This window comes from Pomacea canaliculata, linkage group LG6, assembly GCF_003073045.1.
Source record: "Pomacea canaliculata isolate SZHN2017 linkage group LG6, ASM307304v1, whole genome shotgun sequence".
NCBI classification, from domain to species: Eukaryota; Metazoa; Mollusca; class Gastropoda; order Architaenioglossa; family Ampullariidae; genus Pomacea; species Pomacea canaliculata.
This window is the reverse complement of record NC_037595.1, coordinates 14,607,408-14,626,654: the sequence shown is the minus strand read 5'-3', so window position 1 is coordinate 14,626,654 and position 19,247 is coordinate 14,607,408. Positions and strand designations below refer to the sequence as shown.

At 47.5% G+C, this 19,247-nt stretch overlaps 2 protein-coding genes across 2 annotated transcripts in view; both read right to left on the bottom strand.

Moving 5' to 3' along the window:
• LOC112565572 (beta-1,4-N-acetylgalactosaminyltransferase bre-4-like) overlaps positions 1-7,478 on the bottom strand; it is a 16,329-nt gene extending 8,851 nt beyond the window's left edge. The window contains exons 1-2 of the mRNA XM_025241091.1: positions 7,348-7,478; positions 1,062-2,369 (exon numbers count right to left, since the gene is read on the bottom strand). Of these exons, the coding sequence (XP_025096876.1) occupies positions 1,062-1,680 (619 nt within the window). The 5' untranslated portion in view covers positions 1,681-2,369; positions 7,348-7,478. The remainder of the gene's footprint in view (positions 1-1,061; positions 2,370-7,347) is intronic.
• LOC112566146 lies at positions 7,402-19,247 on the bottom strand. The gene is made up of 3 exons (XM_025242120.1): positions 17,430-19,247; positions 10,003-10,101; positions 7,402-7,871 (listed from the first exon to the last, which is right to left on the bottom strand). The coding sequence occupies exons 1-3, from the start codon at positions 17,491-17,493 to the stop codon at positions 7,402-7,404; spliced, it is 633 nt and encodes a 210-aa protein (XP_025097905.1). The 5' UTR covers positions 17,494-19,247.

Here is a 19,247-nt window from a genome sequence, read left to right as displayed (position 1 = left end):
ATGTGATATCCGGGTGGCAGTGTACTTCTCTGACTCCGGTGCTGACCGCCTCTAAGTTAGGGGAAGACGGCGAAAGAGATGGGCACACAAGCCTCTCCCCTGCGACTGAAAGGTGGGAGGGTGGGATTGTTGTTTTACACCGAGCCAGCAACTCGGCAAGGCAGCCAGCCAGCCCCGTAAACAGATGCTACATGCAGAGAAAAAACAGCGTGCCCGAGACGAGAGCTGAACCTTGGACACTCAACCCTGACTGTATTGGTGACAGGCGCTAACCGTTGTGTCACCTGATCCCCTCCCTAAATGCCGGCACAAGGATTCTTGCAATATGTGGTATGGTGCTCGTCTGTCCCGCTAGCACCAAGTGCAAGTCTTGCCAGTCACGTGATTTCGATTCATTTGCCAAAGTGAAATAAATTATCACGTGATCTCACACAGCACACACATGTGCGATCTAGCCTGCAAGTGGTTCCCTTTAAGAACATTTCCACCATCATCTACACAGTCCTCTAGTGTTTGTGCCTAAAGTCCATTGTCTGCTGTCAGCTCTCTACTACTGTTTACAGTTAACTAACTGTCTATTTCTATTTGTTTACTGCTCGTGTCTAAAGCCAATTCCTTATTATTTTTTACTGTTCTTGTCTTCAGCTAAATGTTTACTACCAACTGTCTACTCCTATTTATTTCTTGTGTTTAAAGTCAAACTTTACTCAAAGCTATTTATTACCAATTGTTTACTGACTGTCGAGAGGCGCGATCCTCTGAGAAGCATCTATAACGCCCAAGTCACGTGATGGTGTAAACAATGGCAGGACACTGTGTGCACGTGCACGGAGAAGTGACATAGTCAGGTCTACATTCAAGCATATATGTGTAACATGCGCGAGAACCTACTGAGCACAGTAAGAGACGAGGAAACGAGATGAGTGTAGAGACAAGTACAACATTGTGTATCATCGGAAACAATATGTATCAGTAAGTAACAGTTGTAGTAAGTCGTCTCGCGGCTCTGTGACTAATAAACAGGACATCGTCCTCTGACACCTCTCCAACCATCAACTCACATAACAGAGGGGGTTCCTCGGGGCAGAGTAGTTGTACTGGCGATGGTGTGGTGATGTTGGCTGGTCCTCCCTCCAACTCATCGTCGGTGACGTTGTCGTTATCGCCCCACGAGGCGGCGGATACATTCCACTCCGACAAGCTGGCACTGGCGTCGATGTCCGTCTCCTGCAGGTCGTAATCCAGCGCCGACAGCAGCAACGACTGCGACGCCGACACCGGAGAAGACGACCAGGTGGAGGAAGACGAGTGGTTGGAGGAATTGGACGGCTGCAGCCTGTGCTGCATCAGGTGGCGGGACTCATGGGTGGCCCGCTGGATGAGGCTGGCGATGCGGCTGATGAAGACATGTTTCTGGAGCGACTCGGCGGCTTGCTGCAGCGACGGGATGTTCTGGTGCCGCAGTGCTGCGATGCGGCGTTCCACCTGCCGCAACTCCTGCTGCGCTTTAAGTCTGATGCTGCGCGGCTTGGCGCCCTGGCCGTAGCGCACGTTGTACTTGTGATGCACGACAAGCACCTGCGACAAGGTGATCATCACCACCACCAGGAAGACTGTAAACACCAGCAACTCTTTTCCGGAGCCGCCGCCAGAGGTCGCTGCCCTGCGAGCCTTCCGCATTCTCGCCGCGGGACGGGTGGTGCTGGAAGTGATGGTGGTGCTGCTGCTACTGGTGGTGGTGGTGGCGAAGCCCCTTGACTCGGGTCGACTGGTGAAAGCGTAGTGGTAGCGTACTCGCTCAGGCCCTGCTTTTCCGCCGCTGTGGTCAGGATGCCGCGCGGCCGCCGCTCGCGTCTTGCCGACGTGCTCCGACACCGCCAGGCACCGCTCGTCGCCAGTCGCATGTCGCCAGCTGTCTGTGACGGGCAGCCCGCCGCCAGCCTGTCGCGCGGACACCTGTTGGCTTTCCGTCGTGCCGCTCGTGTGCGAGGAGCTTGATGCCTGCCCCTCTCTCCCCCTTTCGTAGTGTGGCGCGGTCTCCTTACCCCTCCCTTCGCGTCACGTGAGTCTGAGATGACGGTTTATCCTTCTGGCAGGGTGGCTAGCGACCTGCTGTAGCCCTCAACACGTCTTCCATGTCCCTCCCACATCGTGCTCGACTACTACAGCAGCAAGGATGACGCACACACACAGCTCGTGTGTCGACCTCACGCGCTTCTTCCTTCTGCCGCCGATGCGCGTGCTTGGCATGAGAGATGGAGAAGGCGGGCGCGTGGCGCATCATGGCCGCATGGCGGTATCGCGTCTTCCCCGGCTTTGCTGCTTAACTGGCGTCAGGTCTGTCTGCCACCAGCGCCTGGCACGCCGCCCTACACACAGACATACCATACCAGACACACGGAGACAGGAGTGGCAAGACGAGGGCAGAAACAGTAGTGGTGGTGGTGGTCACGGCTACAAGTGTTCATGCATGACGTACATCAGCAGCCAGCGACCATTTGCCAGACTGGACCCGCTGTACGTGCTGACAGCCACAACACTCCGCACGCACGCGCGCACCACACTGCCGGACGGACGGCTTGCTGGCTGCCTGACTGCCGCTCCCCACTCGGGTCTGACTTGCCACCGCCGCGGCTACACTCGCTCGCTTTTTGGCCGCGCGATGACCTCTGGACTAGGAATTGGTGAGATTGGCGGTTCCTAGTTCTGCCATGACGATAAAGGTAGGTAGGTAGGATGGAGTGGATTCTCAGGGAAGTTGATAATGAGGTCTGCTGTCTACCACAGGACTAGGCGGCCTGAATTATCTTCTCTCGTCAGTGTGCTATCTCCCCTGCACTGCTTTCTGCTTCCTGCAACATGCCGCCGCTCTCCGCGCCCTCTTGATTTTTTTCTCTCTTTTTCTCTCAGAGTTGTTTCCATACCCAGCATGCTCCAGTAACGGTGTGCATGCCTCTTGGTCAAGTCTGGAGTTTGTTACGCATGTGCCTTGCCTGCGGCTGCTTGGAGTGCAGCCGACACTTACACCGCGCCGGGAGATAAGGATGCTCTCAGTCGCCACCCCCCGGGAACCCGATACCATCCTGGCCATGTTGTGACGTACTTGATGTTACATCCCCTCGACTGCACTCCACTTGTCATACACTTTCTGTCCTCAACAGTGCTGTGTGCCCGTGTATAAAACTCAAACTGACACACTGAACCAGGAACTAGTGTTGTTACTTAATTAAATGCACTTTGTAATTACAGGCCGGTGACAACTCCGGTCAACACCTGATGGGATTACTCTCGATTCTTATCGGGATCCCGGCACAATGCTTAATTATTACACTGTGCTTAATTATAACTGGTCACTCTAGGGACAGAGGTCCGGCCACACAAACACCAAATGCGATCACTGTTGACAAATTAAGGTCGGTGTTTAATTAAGGTGTATGTTGGAAACCTCGCTAGGTCCACTTGCAACTATGTTGGTATCTTTCTGACTAAATTATGTCTTGGAATGTCTCCGGGTTGTTGTTTTTTTAGGCCAGTAGTGTATTCCTTCAAACAAGCGAAAATCTTTTCTCTGGACTAAACTTTCTATGGGGCGGGAGGCATAAACTAGTTGTGGTCCTTCCATCCATTCCTCGTATAACGCCGCAGTGTGAGTGGACTAACGGCCATCCTTGGCTAAAACTTTGCTCAAATGCAGTTTGTATTGTTCACAAGCTGCCGACAGTGTATATGATGCTAAAAGTTGCCACATGTTGCTGTGAGCCAGGCCTCGGTCTTTCATCTCGCGAAAACCATCGCTCTCGTCGTCATGTAGTCCGCGCGGAAGCTGTTACAGCGCGAGAACGGACGAGGGATGTACATCTCTCAAAGTGTCATCTGTCGTGACAGCAGCTGCTGTCTGCTTTCCCGGTTACACAGAGCAAGTGCTCAGTCACTGTCTCGGGGCAGAGACAGGTGGACAATAAACTGAACTCAGCTCATCAAACTAGAAGCCGGTCACAACTGACGGTCCCGAGCAATTTATCTTCGTCTGCGGACAGCTGGATGAGACGGGTCGTCGTTGTGAATACAAGGCTGACGTGCGTTCGTTCCTAAATGACAAAATGACAATTCTTCCAGTCGCAGCTCCTGGAATGACGGACGGACGGACACGTACGCAGATGCACGTGCGTGGTGACATGACAGCTGGCACCGTGTACCGAGTGCCCGGTGCTCGCGACAGTGACCCCTGAACTACATATGTCAGTCGTATCATGACCAACAAAGCAGGTGCCAGAATCGATACCATGAGAGCAGGAGGTCGATTGTCGATTTGAAATTAGGTTTGGCTGATGGTACAGCTCCCTTGTCTGAGAACCTCTGGCACTGACAATCAATAGCCTGGTGTTGACCTTCTGCCGCTTGACATCTGACATTATCGGCGTCTCATCGTCATGCTTACCCGTTTTCCTGTTATTTTCACAAAACTGTCGAACTCTGTCAAAGAAGGTGTCTCACAAAAAAAAAAAAAAAAAAAAAAGTCAGAACTATGTTCATAAAACATCAAAGTGGGAGCTAAAGCTAATTTCCCAGGAAACGGTCAATGTTGCTCGTAAGAAGTGTCTCTAACGTTCAAGAGCCAGAAATCCTGTTTAAATTAAAATTATTTCAAAGTATTCTGAGAAAAAAGAAATGACTTGCTATCTTTTTCTGTTGTAGAGGCAAGACTGTCAGGCGGCACCTCACAGGCCACCCGGTGCACTACCCTGCGTCGTGTAAATCAAGAAACTGAAATCAGATTGGGGTGGGGACGGGTTGGTGTTTTATTCCGAGCTAGCAGGTAAGCTTATATCGCGGCAAGGCAGCCAGCCTGTAAACAGATGTTACATGCAAAGAAAGAACAGCTTGCCGAGATGAAATATGAACCCAGGCCAGCCAGCCTCCAGTGTATTGGTGACAGGCGCTAACACCGGACCGCCCTCTGAAATAAGGGGAGACAAGATCGCTTACAAACGGTTGGCATCTCTCCCCCGCTCCCTTCTCCCATCTGTCAACTAATCGTTCAACATAATGCACTGTAACTGGGGGAAGGATATGTAACTCAAAAATCCGGCAGATACACAAATTCATCCTGCACACGCGCGCACACACACACAAACATTCTGCAGCTCACCTCCAGCTGTGACTTTCGATCTGACTTCGTGTGCGTCAACCTTGTGTAACGAATTAGTGAGACACTTATCCTCTTGATTTTTCTTTCCTGCAGCTCAAGTTCGGCAACAGCTTTGCAGTGAACCCGCCCCTCACCCCAACCCTTCCTCTGTCTCGTTCTCGTCATCGCCATCTCAAATGACATTCTCCACGTTTGTTGTGCCTGGTAAAGCTTCTTGCAATATTTGTTTGCCTTGTACTCCTTTCCATTTGGAGCCACTGTAGTAGTAATAATAATATTTGCATGGCGTGTTCCTCCAGCATCTGCCAGACTCAAGGCACTTTACAATCCATTTAAGAGGTCTGTCAAAATGACAAGAGTTGACAGGTTGCTGCACTTCTTGCACAAGTGGCGATTCCAGCAGCAACAGTCTGTGGCCAGATGGTTGATAAAGGGTCTCATCGGATATCCTTTGGGGCTGTTATTGTCTAAACTAAAGAAAGAAGACATGTTTTCGTTGCCATAGTGATAGCCACAGTACAAAGGGACCCTCAGCAGCTGACAGTTAAGACAGGTGAGATAAAGTCAGTCTTCACCTTCACACTCGTCAGTAGACATTTGAGTGTCTCTCCATGTAGCGAGCAGTGACAGATCTTCCTTCTCACCAGCACCAGTTTTTACCTATGAAGTGACCGTAAATTCAGCCCAGTAAAACGTTTATAGGGCAACATATTTGAAAACAGCAACATCCTGGCACTGACGAAGCGAAAACAACAACAGACCAGAAACACGGACGGAGCAAGATGAAGGATGACACAAAACGCATTTTATCAAGGCAGAAAATAATGATAAAAAAATAAACATGCTCTGGGCAAACCTACATCTCGAATCTACCAAAATAGTGTAATCAACTCGGTCAGTCGATTGGGTTTCAACAGCCGCCTAGAAACACACACTCACACATTCTCCTTTATTTATAAATCTTCTGCACTTTACTGAATGTTTATTGCGGTTCACAGGCCCTTCTACGGTGTCTTGCTAGGGTCAGGTGCTGATGACATAACCAAAACTACCATATGAAAACACGTGAAAATATCGAGAATGCGGAGGGTTTCTCTTCTGTAACCCTGTGACCCCCACCTACCCGAGACAAAACACGTTACAAGATGCGAAGGGAGAGCATCCAGTCGGTGAAACACATCAAGCGAGTGAGACAACGAGGGGTAATGAGAGTAATTTGTTAGCAATGCATTGCACTGAGAAGCTCTTGCTAATCACAAACTTGCACATTAACTATTATGTTTGTAAATCTGTTTACCCTGTAGTCAAATGCCGCCACAACCTTACGTGGTCGCCGCCGTGAGCACTGGCAGACATTCTGTACCGCAAAGATGTCAACTTTGTGACAGTGCTTGACAAAACTGTTTTCACGTCGATGTAACAAACTGTTTTTACGACCAAATGAAAAAAGAATTGCCTACAAATGTCTGATATTCAACAAATGTCTGAATAAGAGGCCCTTCATATTCGCGACTTGCGTACAGGCAACTATGAGTCTCCCACGTTCACCTTGTCAGGTGAGCTTCTAGCGGCTAAGTAGCTACAGCACGTGACTACAGAACACAGCCATGCCATTGCTTTCTTTCCTCCCGTTACTTCTTATCTCTATCGGCTATGTCTGTAGACTTAATGACCAAAACCTCGCGTTTATTTGCCGGACCTCTATGGTCCCCGTTCTGCATTCGGTCCACATTTACCTACAAGCTTCGGGCTCACGTGATCAGACTTGGCGAACTTTGCTGGCAAGGTAGCAGACCACTGAGAGTTTCTTTTTTTTAAATGCACTTTAATTTTTTTTAAAAAGAAAAAACACATTTGGATTGTCCTGAATTCTAACGACTGATATCACTGAGGTGCCTACCTGGAGCTTAATGTGCTAATGCTCAATCGCGAACCTACCTCCATGACATAGCAGGAAATAAAGATTTAACCTCTTTCTAAAACTCAGGTGAGAATTGCAATATTTTACGTGTAGCTAATGATTTTTAAGTTCATATTTTGTAATAAGCATCTTATAATGAATTTAACTCTGCTGGATGAAAATAAAATTGCTGTCAGACTAGCCTGTACGAGGTGCAAGTGACAAGAGGTACAGGTGAGGAGAACAGGTGGACTACAACACTGATGGCCGGCTGTAGGGAACAAACACTTGTACTCACTCAGTCGCGGGGGAATGGGGAAACACAGCACTCTGGGGACGTCATGGAGTCGAGTCACGTGCGACCATCTCCCCTTGGTGTCGCTCGAGTCCGGGCTGCTTCCCCGTGACAGCGCCTGATGATGAGCCAGTAGAAAGGGCGTGACCCCGAGTGCCGCAGTGCGCATGTCCGGCGCGCTGGCCGCCGAGCGGATGATTTCCGCCACGCGCTGCGTGTAGATGGCGTTGTGGAAGTCCAGGTTGCCGACGTCGACGTGGGCACCAACAGCTTGGTTTGCTGCCGCACGTACTGGAAGAGCAAGTACAGCAGTAGCACGGTCAGCAGGATGCCGCACATGCAGCACGACAGCACGCGCGCCGTGATGATGGGGTCGTCCCGCAGTGGGTACGGCCCTCCCACCATCGGGTGAAGCTGCACCTTGGTTCTGCCCTTCGCCCCGTCCGGCTCCATGTCTTGCTGACCACCAGTCGTCTGCTGGTCTTTGAGGGTTGGCCAGGCAGACGGCACTACGCAGCTGGGGTAGCCTGGAAACAGCACAGCGGGTCAGAGGTCAGAGAAGTTGAAAGAAGATTCACCGGCCCCCATCTAACTTGTCTGTATATTTGCTCGCGTTTCGCGAAGTGTAACAATGAAATCGGTCGCGAACATCTGCCAAGTTAAAATATGTAAATTCAGCTGCAGCTCTACCTCCAAAGAAATCTTTCTATGTAAAAGTAGGTCGATATTTCAATATCAGTGTCCGCAGGCAAAAGCTGTGAAAACGAGGCTCAACCGTCTTCCCAACGTTCCCTCTCCCCAGGGCATGCAACACGATAGAGCAATTAGACATGGCGAAGAACTGTTTAGTATCAAAGACAAACTCTAATCAGTCTTGCTTTGGAACAGGCTTGCTTGAAACAAGGTGCATCGTATCAGCAGAAGTCCTTTCTGTCCTAAGACAATGGCGGATGCTAGTAATCTGCAGGAATGGAATTTACACATGTTCACTACTGTATTAATGGATGGAACTGAGATCACTGATTATGAATACTAAACTGCCTACAAACTGTCAAAAGACAAACACGAAAATGACATGGCCATCAGTGTCAATTTTTATTTAGCTGGGTTAAGATTTTTAAACCATAGGTGAATTGCGACGATAAAGCAAAGGTAAGAGGATGGAGGACGGAGAGAAGGTGCTTACGGGACAACTCGCTCCATTTTGAAAGTTTACAGAACTTACAGAACTGCTTTTTTAAATTCTAATACCACTACAAAGTGTGTATTGACCATAACGAATGAAATGCAATTAACCCTTGCGAGCAATGAATTTAATATTTTATCAAAGAAACAAAGATTATTGCAGATTACGAAGTATATTCTCAGTGTCGATTACTCCTCAATTTGTATTTTCTTAAAAACTTTCACGTACAAGCTGTTCTAACCCCAACAAAGGAATGCTAATATTGAATCTACTTTTTTTTATTTTAACTACTGCAATTACATGTACTTCGGAAATTAAACAATACCTGTCCCAGCTCAGTGTCTCGACATAAAAGCAGCCCCGACCAGCGCTGCCTGTTTAAGAGTGAACTATAAAGATCTTTAAAAAAAATCCTGGAAACTTTGAAACTTCTAAATGGTATTGAACTGAACATAGTAAAAAATTAATAACAATAATTTGTAATGCGGTTACAGACGACGATATGTAATGCACCTCACTGCACAAACATTCGTGCACAAAAAAAAAAAAAATCTCCCTCTCTTTTGCACAGACGCAACATAAATGTATCAAACAGAACACAATACATTACAGAACTAAAACACGAATCGTGTCGATTGTTTTAAAAAAGATAGAAAAACCAGACTTGTGATGTTTATGTCTCTATTGTGTGGAGACTGAAGACCTACAGCTCGGACAGTCCGTTATTTCACCTGCAGGAACAGATGAGTTAATACTCGGGAGAGTCTCGGTTGTACACCAGATAGCTGACTGCATAATAATCGCTATTTCACGATTTCTTTGTTTAAAATTACTTCAAAACTGTAGAAAATCGACGATTTCATCAACTGTGTTTTCGATTTCTGTGCCAAATGACTGCCGCTGCAGCAGGTGACTGCTGGAGTTGTGAGACTCGTGGTGTGACCGGCTCGCCCTCGGCGACCGAGTAGGATCGAAAGTGTCACAGATTGACAACTCTGCCAATTGTGGATCGTCTTTTAAGTAGGCTGTCAATAACTAACGGCCGAGGGAAAATGTAATTTTGCAATCTCCCCACCACCACTATCACCACCACCCGCATACACCAAACACTGAATTAGTAAACAAGCGCACTGTAAATTGATCCTCCCCCCCACCCAAAAAAAAAAAAAAGTTTGCTGTCCTTTTTAGTTGTGGTCTGTCCTTCTTATATTCTCCCTAACACTCTGTGAAGATTAGCCCATATTTAAAAAAAAATAAAACCCGGAATTTTTCAAAGGAAGAAAATTCCGTCTGGCGTAATTTGAAGAAAAAAAACCCTAAAAAAAAAACAAAAACACACACAACAACAAAAACTAAGAACAAAACGGGTCTCTGTCGTCAAACGGAAGATTTACACTACTGTGAATATCAAATATTTACAGATTGTTTCCTGAAACTACGTTTTAGTATGTTACATTTGGATGAAGCCTCACCATTATAAACACCTTCCTCCATGAAAGGACACTGGCTGTCCATACTGTTGTTATGACAGAATCCAAACTGACCAAGCAGCACCACACGAGTTAACGGTACTGTAGGACGAAGTAACAAAACATATTTCAGTACCTGTGTTCTTGAAAAAATATTTTTAAAAAAGATAGCAGATAGAATGCCTGATTAAAAAAGTACGCTCACACAGGAGACTACAGTAAGTGTCTTCTTGTATTAATGTATTATTGTGTTGATGTAATGATGTGCTGCTAGTCGGCAATCATGTACGCAATTAAATGAATTCAATACCCCTCTTCTAAAAGGTTGATGGATGAATAAATAAACATGTCTTATCAATGTTTTCTGTGTGTAACAGATTTGGAGCCACGGGTAGGTTTTTGACGGAGAAAATAAACATTAAAATAAACAGCTCTCAAGCAAAACTGCTGAAATCATAGTCTACAACCTTTCTGTCAACGAACATTCGTGAATAAACAAATCAGTGCTCATTCAAAATTAAATTGGGGACAGACATTATGAACAGCATACCATTCAATCAAGCTCATTATTTAAAAGATTCGTGCAGCCTTGCACATCTACTAATTAACATTCACGCGTGCACTCCACTGAACGCAGCTATGATACAAGGTCAAAGGTCGGCACACTCGTCCGCCCGCTGCAAGGTCGTGGAGCTGTGTACTCGCCCACAGGTCTCAAGACCGTAGAGGTGTATAGTCATCCACAGGTCACGAGGCTGTAAGTGTATAGCCATCCACACGTCACAAGACTGTAGAGGTGTATAGTCATCCACAGGTCACATGGCTGTAAGTGTATAGCCATCCACACGTACAGCCCTATAGCCTTGTACAAGGTTGTAAAGGTCATGAGTCATGAGTCAGTCATCCACACGTCACGAGACTGCAAAGGTGTACAGACATCAACACATCACAAAGCTGTAAATGTGCATAGTCATCAACACGTCACAAAGCTGTAAATGTGTACAGTCATCACCACGTCACCAGGCTGTCAAGGCGTATAGTAATCCACACGTCACGAGGCTGTAGAGGTTAAAGTCATTTACACTTCACGAGGTTGTAGAGGTGTACAGACATCACATCACGAGGCTGTAGAGATAGTCATCCATGCATCACAAGGCTGTAGAGGCGTATAGTCATCAACGCGTCACAAAGCTGTAAATGTGTATGATCATTCACACGTCACAAGGCAGTAGAGGTGTGTAGTCATCAACACGTCACGAGGTTATATATACATATACATGTACACACGGTCGGTGTGGTGGCGGGCAGTGCTGTAGCTTATGTTGACTCTCGAAGCGACACCAAGCCAGAGTTCTTTCAAACCGCAGCGCGAGGTTGGTGGGGTGTGTGTGTGTGAGGGGTGGGGTTCGGGAGTTTCATTTGTGGGCGCGCTGACATCATTGAGATTAACGGAACACGAGACTTGACCTATGACTGCATCCTTCTTTACAAGGAAACATGTGACTACAAAGGAGAAGCACATTACTGAGCTCGCAGTTTCCGTTTACTAGTTGAAAGAGAAAGTGTATCAACAAACCGAACGTCGCCATTTGCGACTTTACGTCGGAACCGGTTCACAGTTCAGAAGGGCGTGGCAGTCAAGCTCATCTACAATCAACGAACTACAATCAACCGACAGTCCCATACTAACATCGGTCTGACCACAAGCTCGACCTGCCTTATCTTTAGCTACACACCACTAGCTACATTCCCCTCGGTAGATCAACAGATACGACTGGTCACTTCCCCCTCGACAGTTCAATAGCTACGACTGTAGAGGCGGTTTTAGTACTACGCGGGGCGCTGGGTGAGTGTCATATGCGTGGCCAAACGAGGTTGTCAATGGAAATGAAGAAGCAAAACCCAGGAGTGTATAGACGTTAGACTACAGACGTTATAAACACTCAAATCTTGAAGTCGTATGCACTTTAAAAATAAACAATTTTCTTTACGACATCTCTACTTTCACGGCGAGGTTCAGCTAGAAGTCACAAGCATCCTATGTGACAGGTGTCAAAGGGTCAGAGTGACAGCGTAAAGCGTCACCTGCCAGACTCCCGCGTTCCCCTGACGTCAGTCACAGCAGCTAGCGACGTCAGTTGAGCCCACGCGCCATGCCGCTGACAGAGCAGTTATGACGAGGGCACAGCTGCAGGCCTGACACCACACAGGTCAGTCGATGCCAGCAGATACGATAATACACAACATGTCGACGTGAGCTGTGTGTAGCGGCTCCACGCGCCGTCCACTCATTCTTTACTTGACTCGTGCAGATATATCGACATGTGAGGGACTTCACGTAACTCGTTCTCGTTACGTCACGAGGGAGAACACGTTGGAAGGCGGGGTCGACATTTGCAGACTTGACCATGACACGGAGACATGACACGGACAGTACGCCAGACCTACCTGCTATCACGCAGTTGCAGTTTGCCAGCAGACCGCTGTGGTGGTCATCGACCGATGACTTAGCTGCTGACACGGCATCGAGGACAGGAACTCCGAGTACATAGCGTTTGCTTCGTCAAGGGCAGGCCACTCTCTCTGTCTTTCTCTCTGTGTGTGGGTGGCTTCCCCTTCGTCCGCGCAGCGAGCGCCATTGAATGCTATCACGCTGGAGCGCGGACTGCTGTGTATGGCACACTCACACACAGACTGTTGTGTAGGGAGCGCGCACACACACACCGAGTGACAAGATGGGGCGCTCCGTGACTCCACGCCGACTGGCAGGCGGAAGGCTCGTCAAACAGCCTCCAACCCTCCTGTTCCTCATGCCGCCTCACGTGCTGCTGTTTAAAAAGTCGCGGCTTGTCATGAACCGCAGCCCCCGCCGGCTCCCATCACCGGACTTATCAGGTACACAGCACCCCCCTGCCTACCTCCCCTCGTCATGTCAACATGGCGTGTGTCCCACACTTCAGTTTGTGAATGTCACAAGGCGGTTGGTTGCTAAAGCTGTCATTCTGCGGATTTTCTCATGTGTGTGCGCGCTCGATCCCTCTCTCATGCAACGTATGTGTGTGTGTCACATTGTGTTATCAAGACCGCTGTGTGTGGTGAATACTGTGGTTGTCCCACTGCTGTACGTACAGGTGGGTAAACAACATTCTCGGTAGCACGGACTGCCATGCAGCAACAGCGCGCGATGAGAGCATAAGACATGGTAGAAAAACGTCTAATGTACACGTGACATCACATAATGTATACATGGCATCACACCTCGTCTTTTGTAACCGACACTGGCAAGTGACATACAGTCCTGTGGACAATTAAACACTGTGCCACACGCCGACTGCTGTGGTGTAAGGGTGGTGGTGGAATGAAATGTATAGCTGTAGAATGAAATCTATACTTACAGAATTGAATTGTATAAGTATAAAAGGCATTACATAATTATAAAATGTATTGTATAGCTAGCTATACAGAGAAAATTCCCTTCTTAATGCCCCACAAGGGACAGGAGGGCAGCATGACAAGGTGATGAACTCAGTCTGTAGGTGTCTCTAAGCCAGTCTCAGGGATGTCAAAGGTACAGCCCGAATGTTTACGAGTTGTTTAAACTTTGACCTCCCGGAGACCTTTTGACACAACCTCGAGAGCAAAGGTCGAATGACTGACCGCCGTGAAGTAAAGGCGCCTCCACTTGAAAATAAGGTGGCCGAAAGGTCAGTCTTGCTTATCGCCCAGCTGTTGCCCACAGGAACATTTCTTCCCCTCACATCACGGTCAAAAATTTCTTTAACCATTTCTAAATTTACATCGCCAGTTAGTTTTGTCGGGTAAAGTCGTAAACACGGAATCCGCGGGACGCGCTGGCTTCACCGGCGGGTGGCTAATAGGGCCTGGGGTTTAGGAGGTAAGGGAAGCACTAGAAATGAAATCCACCCCTGGCTTATAGAACAATTTTTAAAGCAAAATTATTAAAGTGTCATGTAGTAATGGGCCTACAGTGCAGGGCCATTAAGCCGCGGACACGGACCTGGACATGGCCTCTCAAACACTATAGAGACAGGTGCTGACAGCTGTCATTTTGGTGTTTCGAATGTCCGTGAATGACATGCTATGAAAAGATGTGAAATAAATGTTTTAAATGTATTCGATATATTTTGTTATTATTAATTTCAAGACCGTTAATCACACAATATCGCGATCGTAAGACATCGGCGCTACTTTCAAATTGGCGACTCGCAGGTCAACACGTGAGAAAGGATTGAGATAAAACAATTGTGTTTTCATTATTTATTGTGATTTATGCATTATCAAAAAATATTTAAGCCGTGGTTAAGCAGTTTAGACCCCAATCACCGCGGCTAAATGGCCCCACACTGTGTTTTGTTGACTGCGGTGTTATATACTGGCGCTGGTCTGTCGATTTCCTGCTGTTTTGTTTACAAAGAGCTGCTGTGTGCTGTGTAATTGAGTGTGTGGTGAAGGAGAAGTGGGAGGAGAAAATGTTTCCGTGTCCTTAATTAAGTAAAAACACGCAAAAGCAAACCTGTGTGACACCCTTACTGACTGGCCTCAGCGCCAGGGATGGACCACCAGCCCTCTGTCACACGTCTTCCTTTTCCATGTCAACATGCCTGCAGCTCCCACTAGTTACAGATCACCCCAGCTATCTCTGTCCCGATGCACGAGCATTCTTCTAGAGTAGACGATCCTTGACTGATTAATATTCGGTGTCAATTGACCTCCCGACACCGGTGGATTGCTGTCTGTCTACCGAGACCAACGCTTAGCCTCTTGCGAAGTTCTCCGCTGTTAGTTTCGGTGAGCCTAAACAAAACGTGGCTAAACCGGAAGCTTTGTATACACCAGCCTCGTTTTAGTAGTTAACAAGCAGTTCAGTAATACAACTTCGTACTAGGCGAAGGAACTCCACTGCAATCACAGTACAAAAGATACAATAGATACAAAGACAATGCTGACCGTCTGGCAGCTCCTCATCAAGCCTCAGTAATTCCTCCTGAAATCTTGTGGTGCAGGTCCGTCGTCGCTGTTTTTATTAACGATAACAACTCATGAAACAGAGACAGCAGTTCTGGGGGTCCACAAGTGAGAGGGTCCCGGGAAAAAAAAACTGAAACGGTGAGGCCCACAACTGTAAGGAACACAGGAACGAGAGACAGAAGTCACGTGGTCCACGAATGCCGATGGCGACATGCTGTGACTGACTGAATGCCTTTTGTGGCCAGTCTTACATCAGTCAACTGTTATTGAACGGTTAGCAATGGCCGACAGTCAGACATGCTTGAAGTGGGGCAGTGGCCCAAGTGCAGGTCGGTACGCAATATGCCGAGTCACGGAAGACACTAGGGCGTGAAGCGAGCAGCATTTAATTCTTTCCATTCTCGAACGTCAGCAACAGGGAGAGCGTGCCGACCGCATTAACCACAGAGTTTCCGTCAGTGGGACTGCACTTTTATTTATTTGTTTATTGTATGCTCCGCTTTAAACATTAGGACCTACTACCTATGTTTTTACAATCTATTTCAGATGTGAAGTTACTTTGACTTATGACATGTAACTAGATAGCTAGCCATGGTCACTTTGACATCTGACGTGTAACTGGATAGCTAGCTATGGTCACTTTGACATCTGACGTGTAACTGGATAGCTAGCTATGGTCAACTATCTGACGACTCTCCCTGCTAGGATTAACATTCTCATTGTTCAAGCATATTCACTCCAAGCTCACGATCGTTACTGAGTGGCAGTGGACGACCACGCGCGCAAACTCGGGTGGGTGCTCACACAGTAACGATTCCCTGGCTTGCCTGTCTACACGGCCTCTTCGTCAGTTCTTTTCAACATCATTGATGAGAATCGTTTCCATGGCGATAAAGATTGTGCCACACCCAGCAGTCAAGGCGTTCTACACCGCTTGCTGTTGTCTGATGCCAGCATCGATGTGCACAGCTTTAATTGGTGTCGACAGGAGTCTGGAATTAAAATGCTTTGCGAAAGGTTGTCTGTGCAGATGAGCCTTCTGTATCAGGTCGGCCGAGTATGGGTCGTATCAAGAATGAACAAAACTTCTAGAACCCTGTTCACTTACTACACCCGATTCTTCTCGGACATTATTTGTATTTGTATTCGCGTGTACGGGAACGATACTAGTATACTGCGCTCGTCTCTACAAAAGCTTCCCCAAAGTGTGTCCCTTAAAACTCATTTCTTGAAAGATTCTTTTCATTCATACTAAGTTAATAATGATGAAATCTCTCGCCATTGCCAAGAAAAGAGCGACATGTATTCCACGCCTCACCATGTTCTTGAGTTGTGTACCCGTCTGCAGGAGACAGTTGCTCAGTCAGTCAAGCATCATTCTCTAAGCCAAAGATTGAACCTTGGTAAATAGTTTTTCAGTAAAATTATATTGTTAATATTGCATGTGATATTAATCAGTTACTACATTATTAACGAAACAGCTTAACTTCTCGCAATATCTCTGTGCTGCAGCGATGACAAAGGCACACAAGCAGTTTTGATTCACCTTTTATTTCCTTTTACTGTTGTATTAATTTTAATTAGTTTTAATTTTATTTTGGAATGGAAATAAATCCGCGAGTTCTATTTTCCTGCACATCAGATAGGAGTAGGTTATTTTCAACAGGATTCATTCGACAATAATTTTCTCGGGGGGAAGGAGAGTGGGGTAGTGGGGTAACCCCAGAGTGTGTTTCTCATCCAGTACGTACTCGAAGCGCAAGCAATGTACCCGTAACTATTTTTCTCTTCTCTTTGATACTTTGTGACCTTAATGTGGTTTGAAGATAATAAATCTGAGCCTCTTTATCGCGTTGTCTGAAAAATGGTATTTTATGAACTAGAACACTGTAATTTTTGTAGTCGACGAGGGTTGTAAAATGTCAAAAGAATGTGAACGTCAGATTAAACATGTTGAGTTATGTTTATAGTGAAGCTCGACACAGCAATGACCAGGACTATGGCGATAGGACTACTTGACATCCTGGAGTACTGGACAGAAGAGCTCTCTGGGAATCAGGTCACTGCCATGTGCGTGGCAGATAACTGGTAATCGTGTGGTTACCATAAAGATTGTGTTCCTGTTGTAACACATTGAATGACACATTGCCTTGTGGAGAAGTTTGTGAAAGAACGGTTAGCACGACTTGGGAGAGTGATGAAGGATAAGAGAGAAGGTTAAAGTTAATACCAAGAAAGATTCTGTATCCCATGTCTGCTTAGATGATCTACCTAGAGATTATTTCATACCCGAGAGGAAATACTAGGTACTGGCTAAACTTTCTAATCTGCTGGATGATGATAATGATACCCATGATTAATGATACTTATCCTCATTTCGATGATGACGAGAAAGAAAGTTAAACAGACAAGTGAACCGTCTGAGAGAAAACATGACTTACCGGCTCTGTAGCTGGACTCTGTGCGATCAGTTTTCGGGTACCGTAACAGGGGTACTCCCATCATGTTTGAAGTTAGTGTCTGTTTACTCCACACCCAGCGCTGCTCTCGTTTCGAGACTTCACCTTGTCATCGTCGCTCTGCTACCCGGGTACAGTGTGTCCCGTGTCGTGCTCTGCAGCAAGTGCACCCGACGGTTCTAGGCGTAGTCTGGGTGCCACCCGCCTGCACGTGCTAGGGTAGGTCTAGCTAGCAACAACTCTCTTGTCAAAGACTGAAGTTTGTGTCGTCATCGTGGAAACCCCGCGCGACTGACGACGCTGCTGTCATCGATCACGAGAGAGACACACACACACGACCTTTCCACTCCTTCATTCGGCCAGGTGTCGCGAGGCTCAATGGCGGCAGGTAATCGCGGAAGCACTACAGAAATGAATTCCCACTAGGGTGTGTCCCTAGGTGCAAGCAGTCGGCGGGGTTATTACACAGGGATTAACGGAAAGCCTGGAACGCTCTGACCTCTGACCTTAGTGTTGTTGTTGTTGACGAAGTACGGGCTGCAGGAGTATGTGAGGGTGGATACACTGGGACTGAAGGGGTGCCGGCCGCTCAGCTCGAAGCGTTGGACTGTCAGACAAACTTTGCTTCACACGCAGACGTGGGCCCGTGCGGAGGGGAGCGAGGGGCCCCGCCTCCCAGCGTGCAGCACGCCGTGTCGTGTCGTCGGGGGCTTTGCCGTGCAGCAGGCTTTGCTGTAGTTATCGACCCCACGGTCCGTCGCCCACAACTCCCGCGTCTTTACTGCCGTACAGATGCAAACGTCGGCCCCGCACTGCAACGAGCCACAGCGACAACATTGACATTGCTGCAGCAGCTGCTGCTGACGCCGGGCAAGAGCGTGCGACATGGCGCGTGCCGTCACTTCACGAGCGACAACATGTCAGCAGCTGCACGCGCCAGGAGACTGCAGCACGCGTTATTGTCACACCTACTGTGCGCCTGCAGGCAGTCCGCGCGGCACGTACGACTCCCTTGGGGTGGCGTGCACGTCGTCTGACGCTGGCGGACAGTCCGCACGTGCTGGCACGTCATGCCCGCGACCTCCAGCTAGCCGCCTAGACGCATGCACTGTGACCTCCGACCGGGAAGTTGGATGATGGGGTCCGACCATGCGCGCTCTGGAGCTCCAAACGCTGATGTGTGGGCTTGCGCGTGTATTCGAGCCTGGCTCCGTGTTCCGAGTTCTTTTACGGATTTCTACGTCATGTGTGTACACAGCAAAATGCTGAAACGTCACGTGCGTGAAGGTGTATTGTGCATGGGAACGTGTGACACCGTTTGCTGCACGTAATAATAATTATTATTATAAGTAACTACAAGTGTATTCATTTTTATGGAGTGTTGTTGAGAGTTCAAAACACGTTTTTTCATAATGTGAACTCCAACCGCAGAACGATGTTAAGTGAGAACAAAGCGTGTAATAAAATGTGAACACATAAATGAACAACGAATAAGACTCCGGGTAGGAAGGGTAAGGGTCGAGAACAGAAAGCGCCATGCATCTGAAGTACACCACTTATCAGGAGGTCATCCATGAGCACATTAGTTATAAATAAAACTGTGGAAGAAATGTGTTTATTAATCCTGACAAATGCTGGACATTGGGACTATTCACTGAGGCATCAAAATTGTTTGTTTATTCCTTGTTACTCCAGGTGCGTATGGCTGCAACAACACCTGGTGAAGCTTTTAAAACACTTGCTAATTATATAGAAGATAAACTTTAAAAATAAAAATTCTAATCCAACAGTTCATGAAAA

Bases quoted from the DNA above. Each gene is read 5' to 3' on its own strand.
- LOC112566146 (XM_025242120.1), bottom strand. From the start codon at position 17,493: ATGATGGGAGTACCCCTGTTACGGTACCCGAAAACTGATCGCACAGAG. The intron at 10,102-17,429 runs GTAAGTCATGTT...TTCGTCCTACAG, and splicing joins AGAGTCCAGCTACAGAGCCG to TACCGTTAACTCGTGTGGTG. The intron at 7,872-10,002 runs GTGAGGCTTCAT...TGCTGTTTCCAG, and splicing joins GGAGGAAGGTGTTTATAATG to GCTACCCCAGCTGCGTAGTG.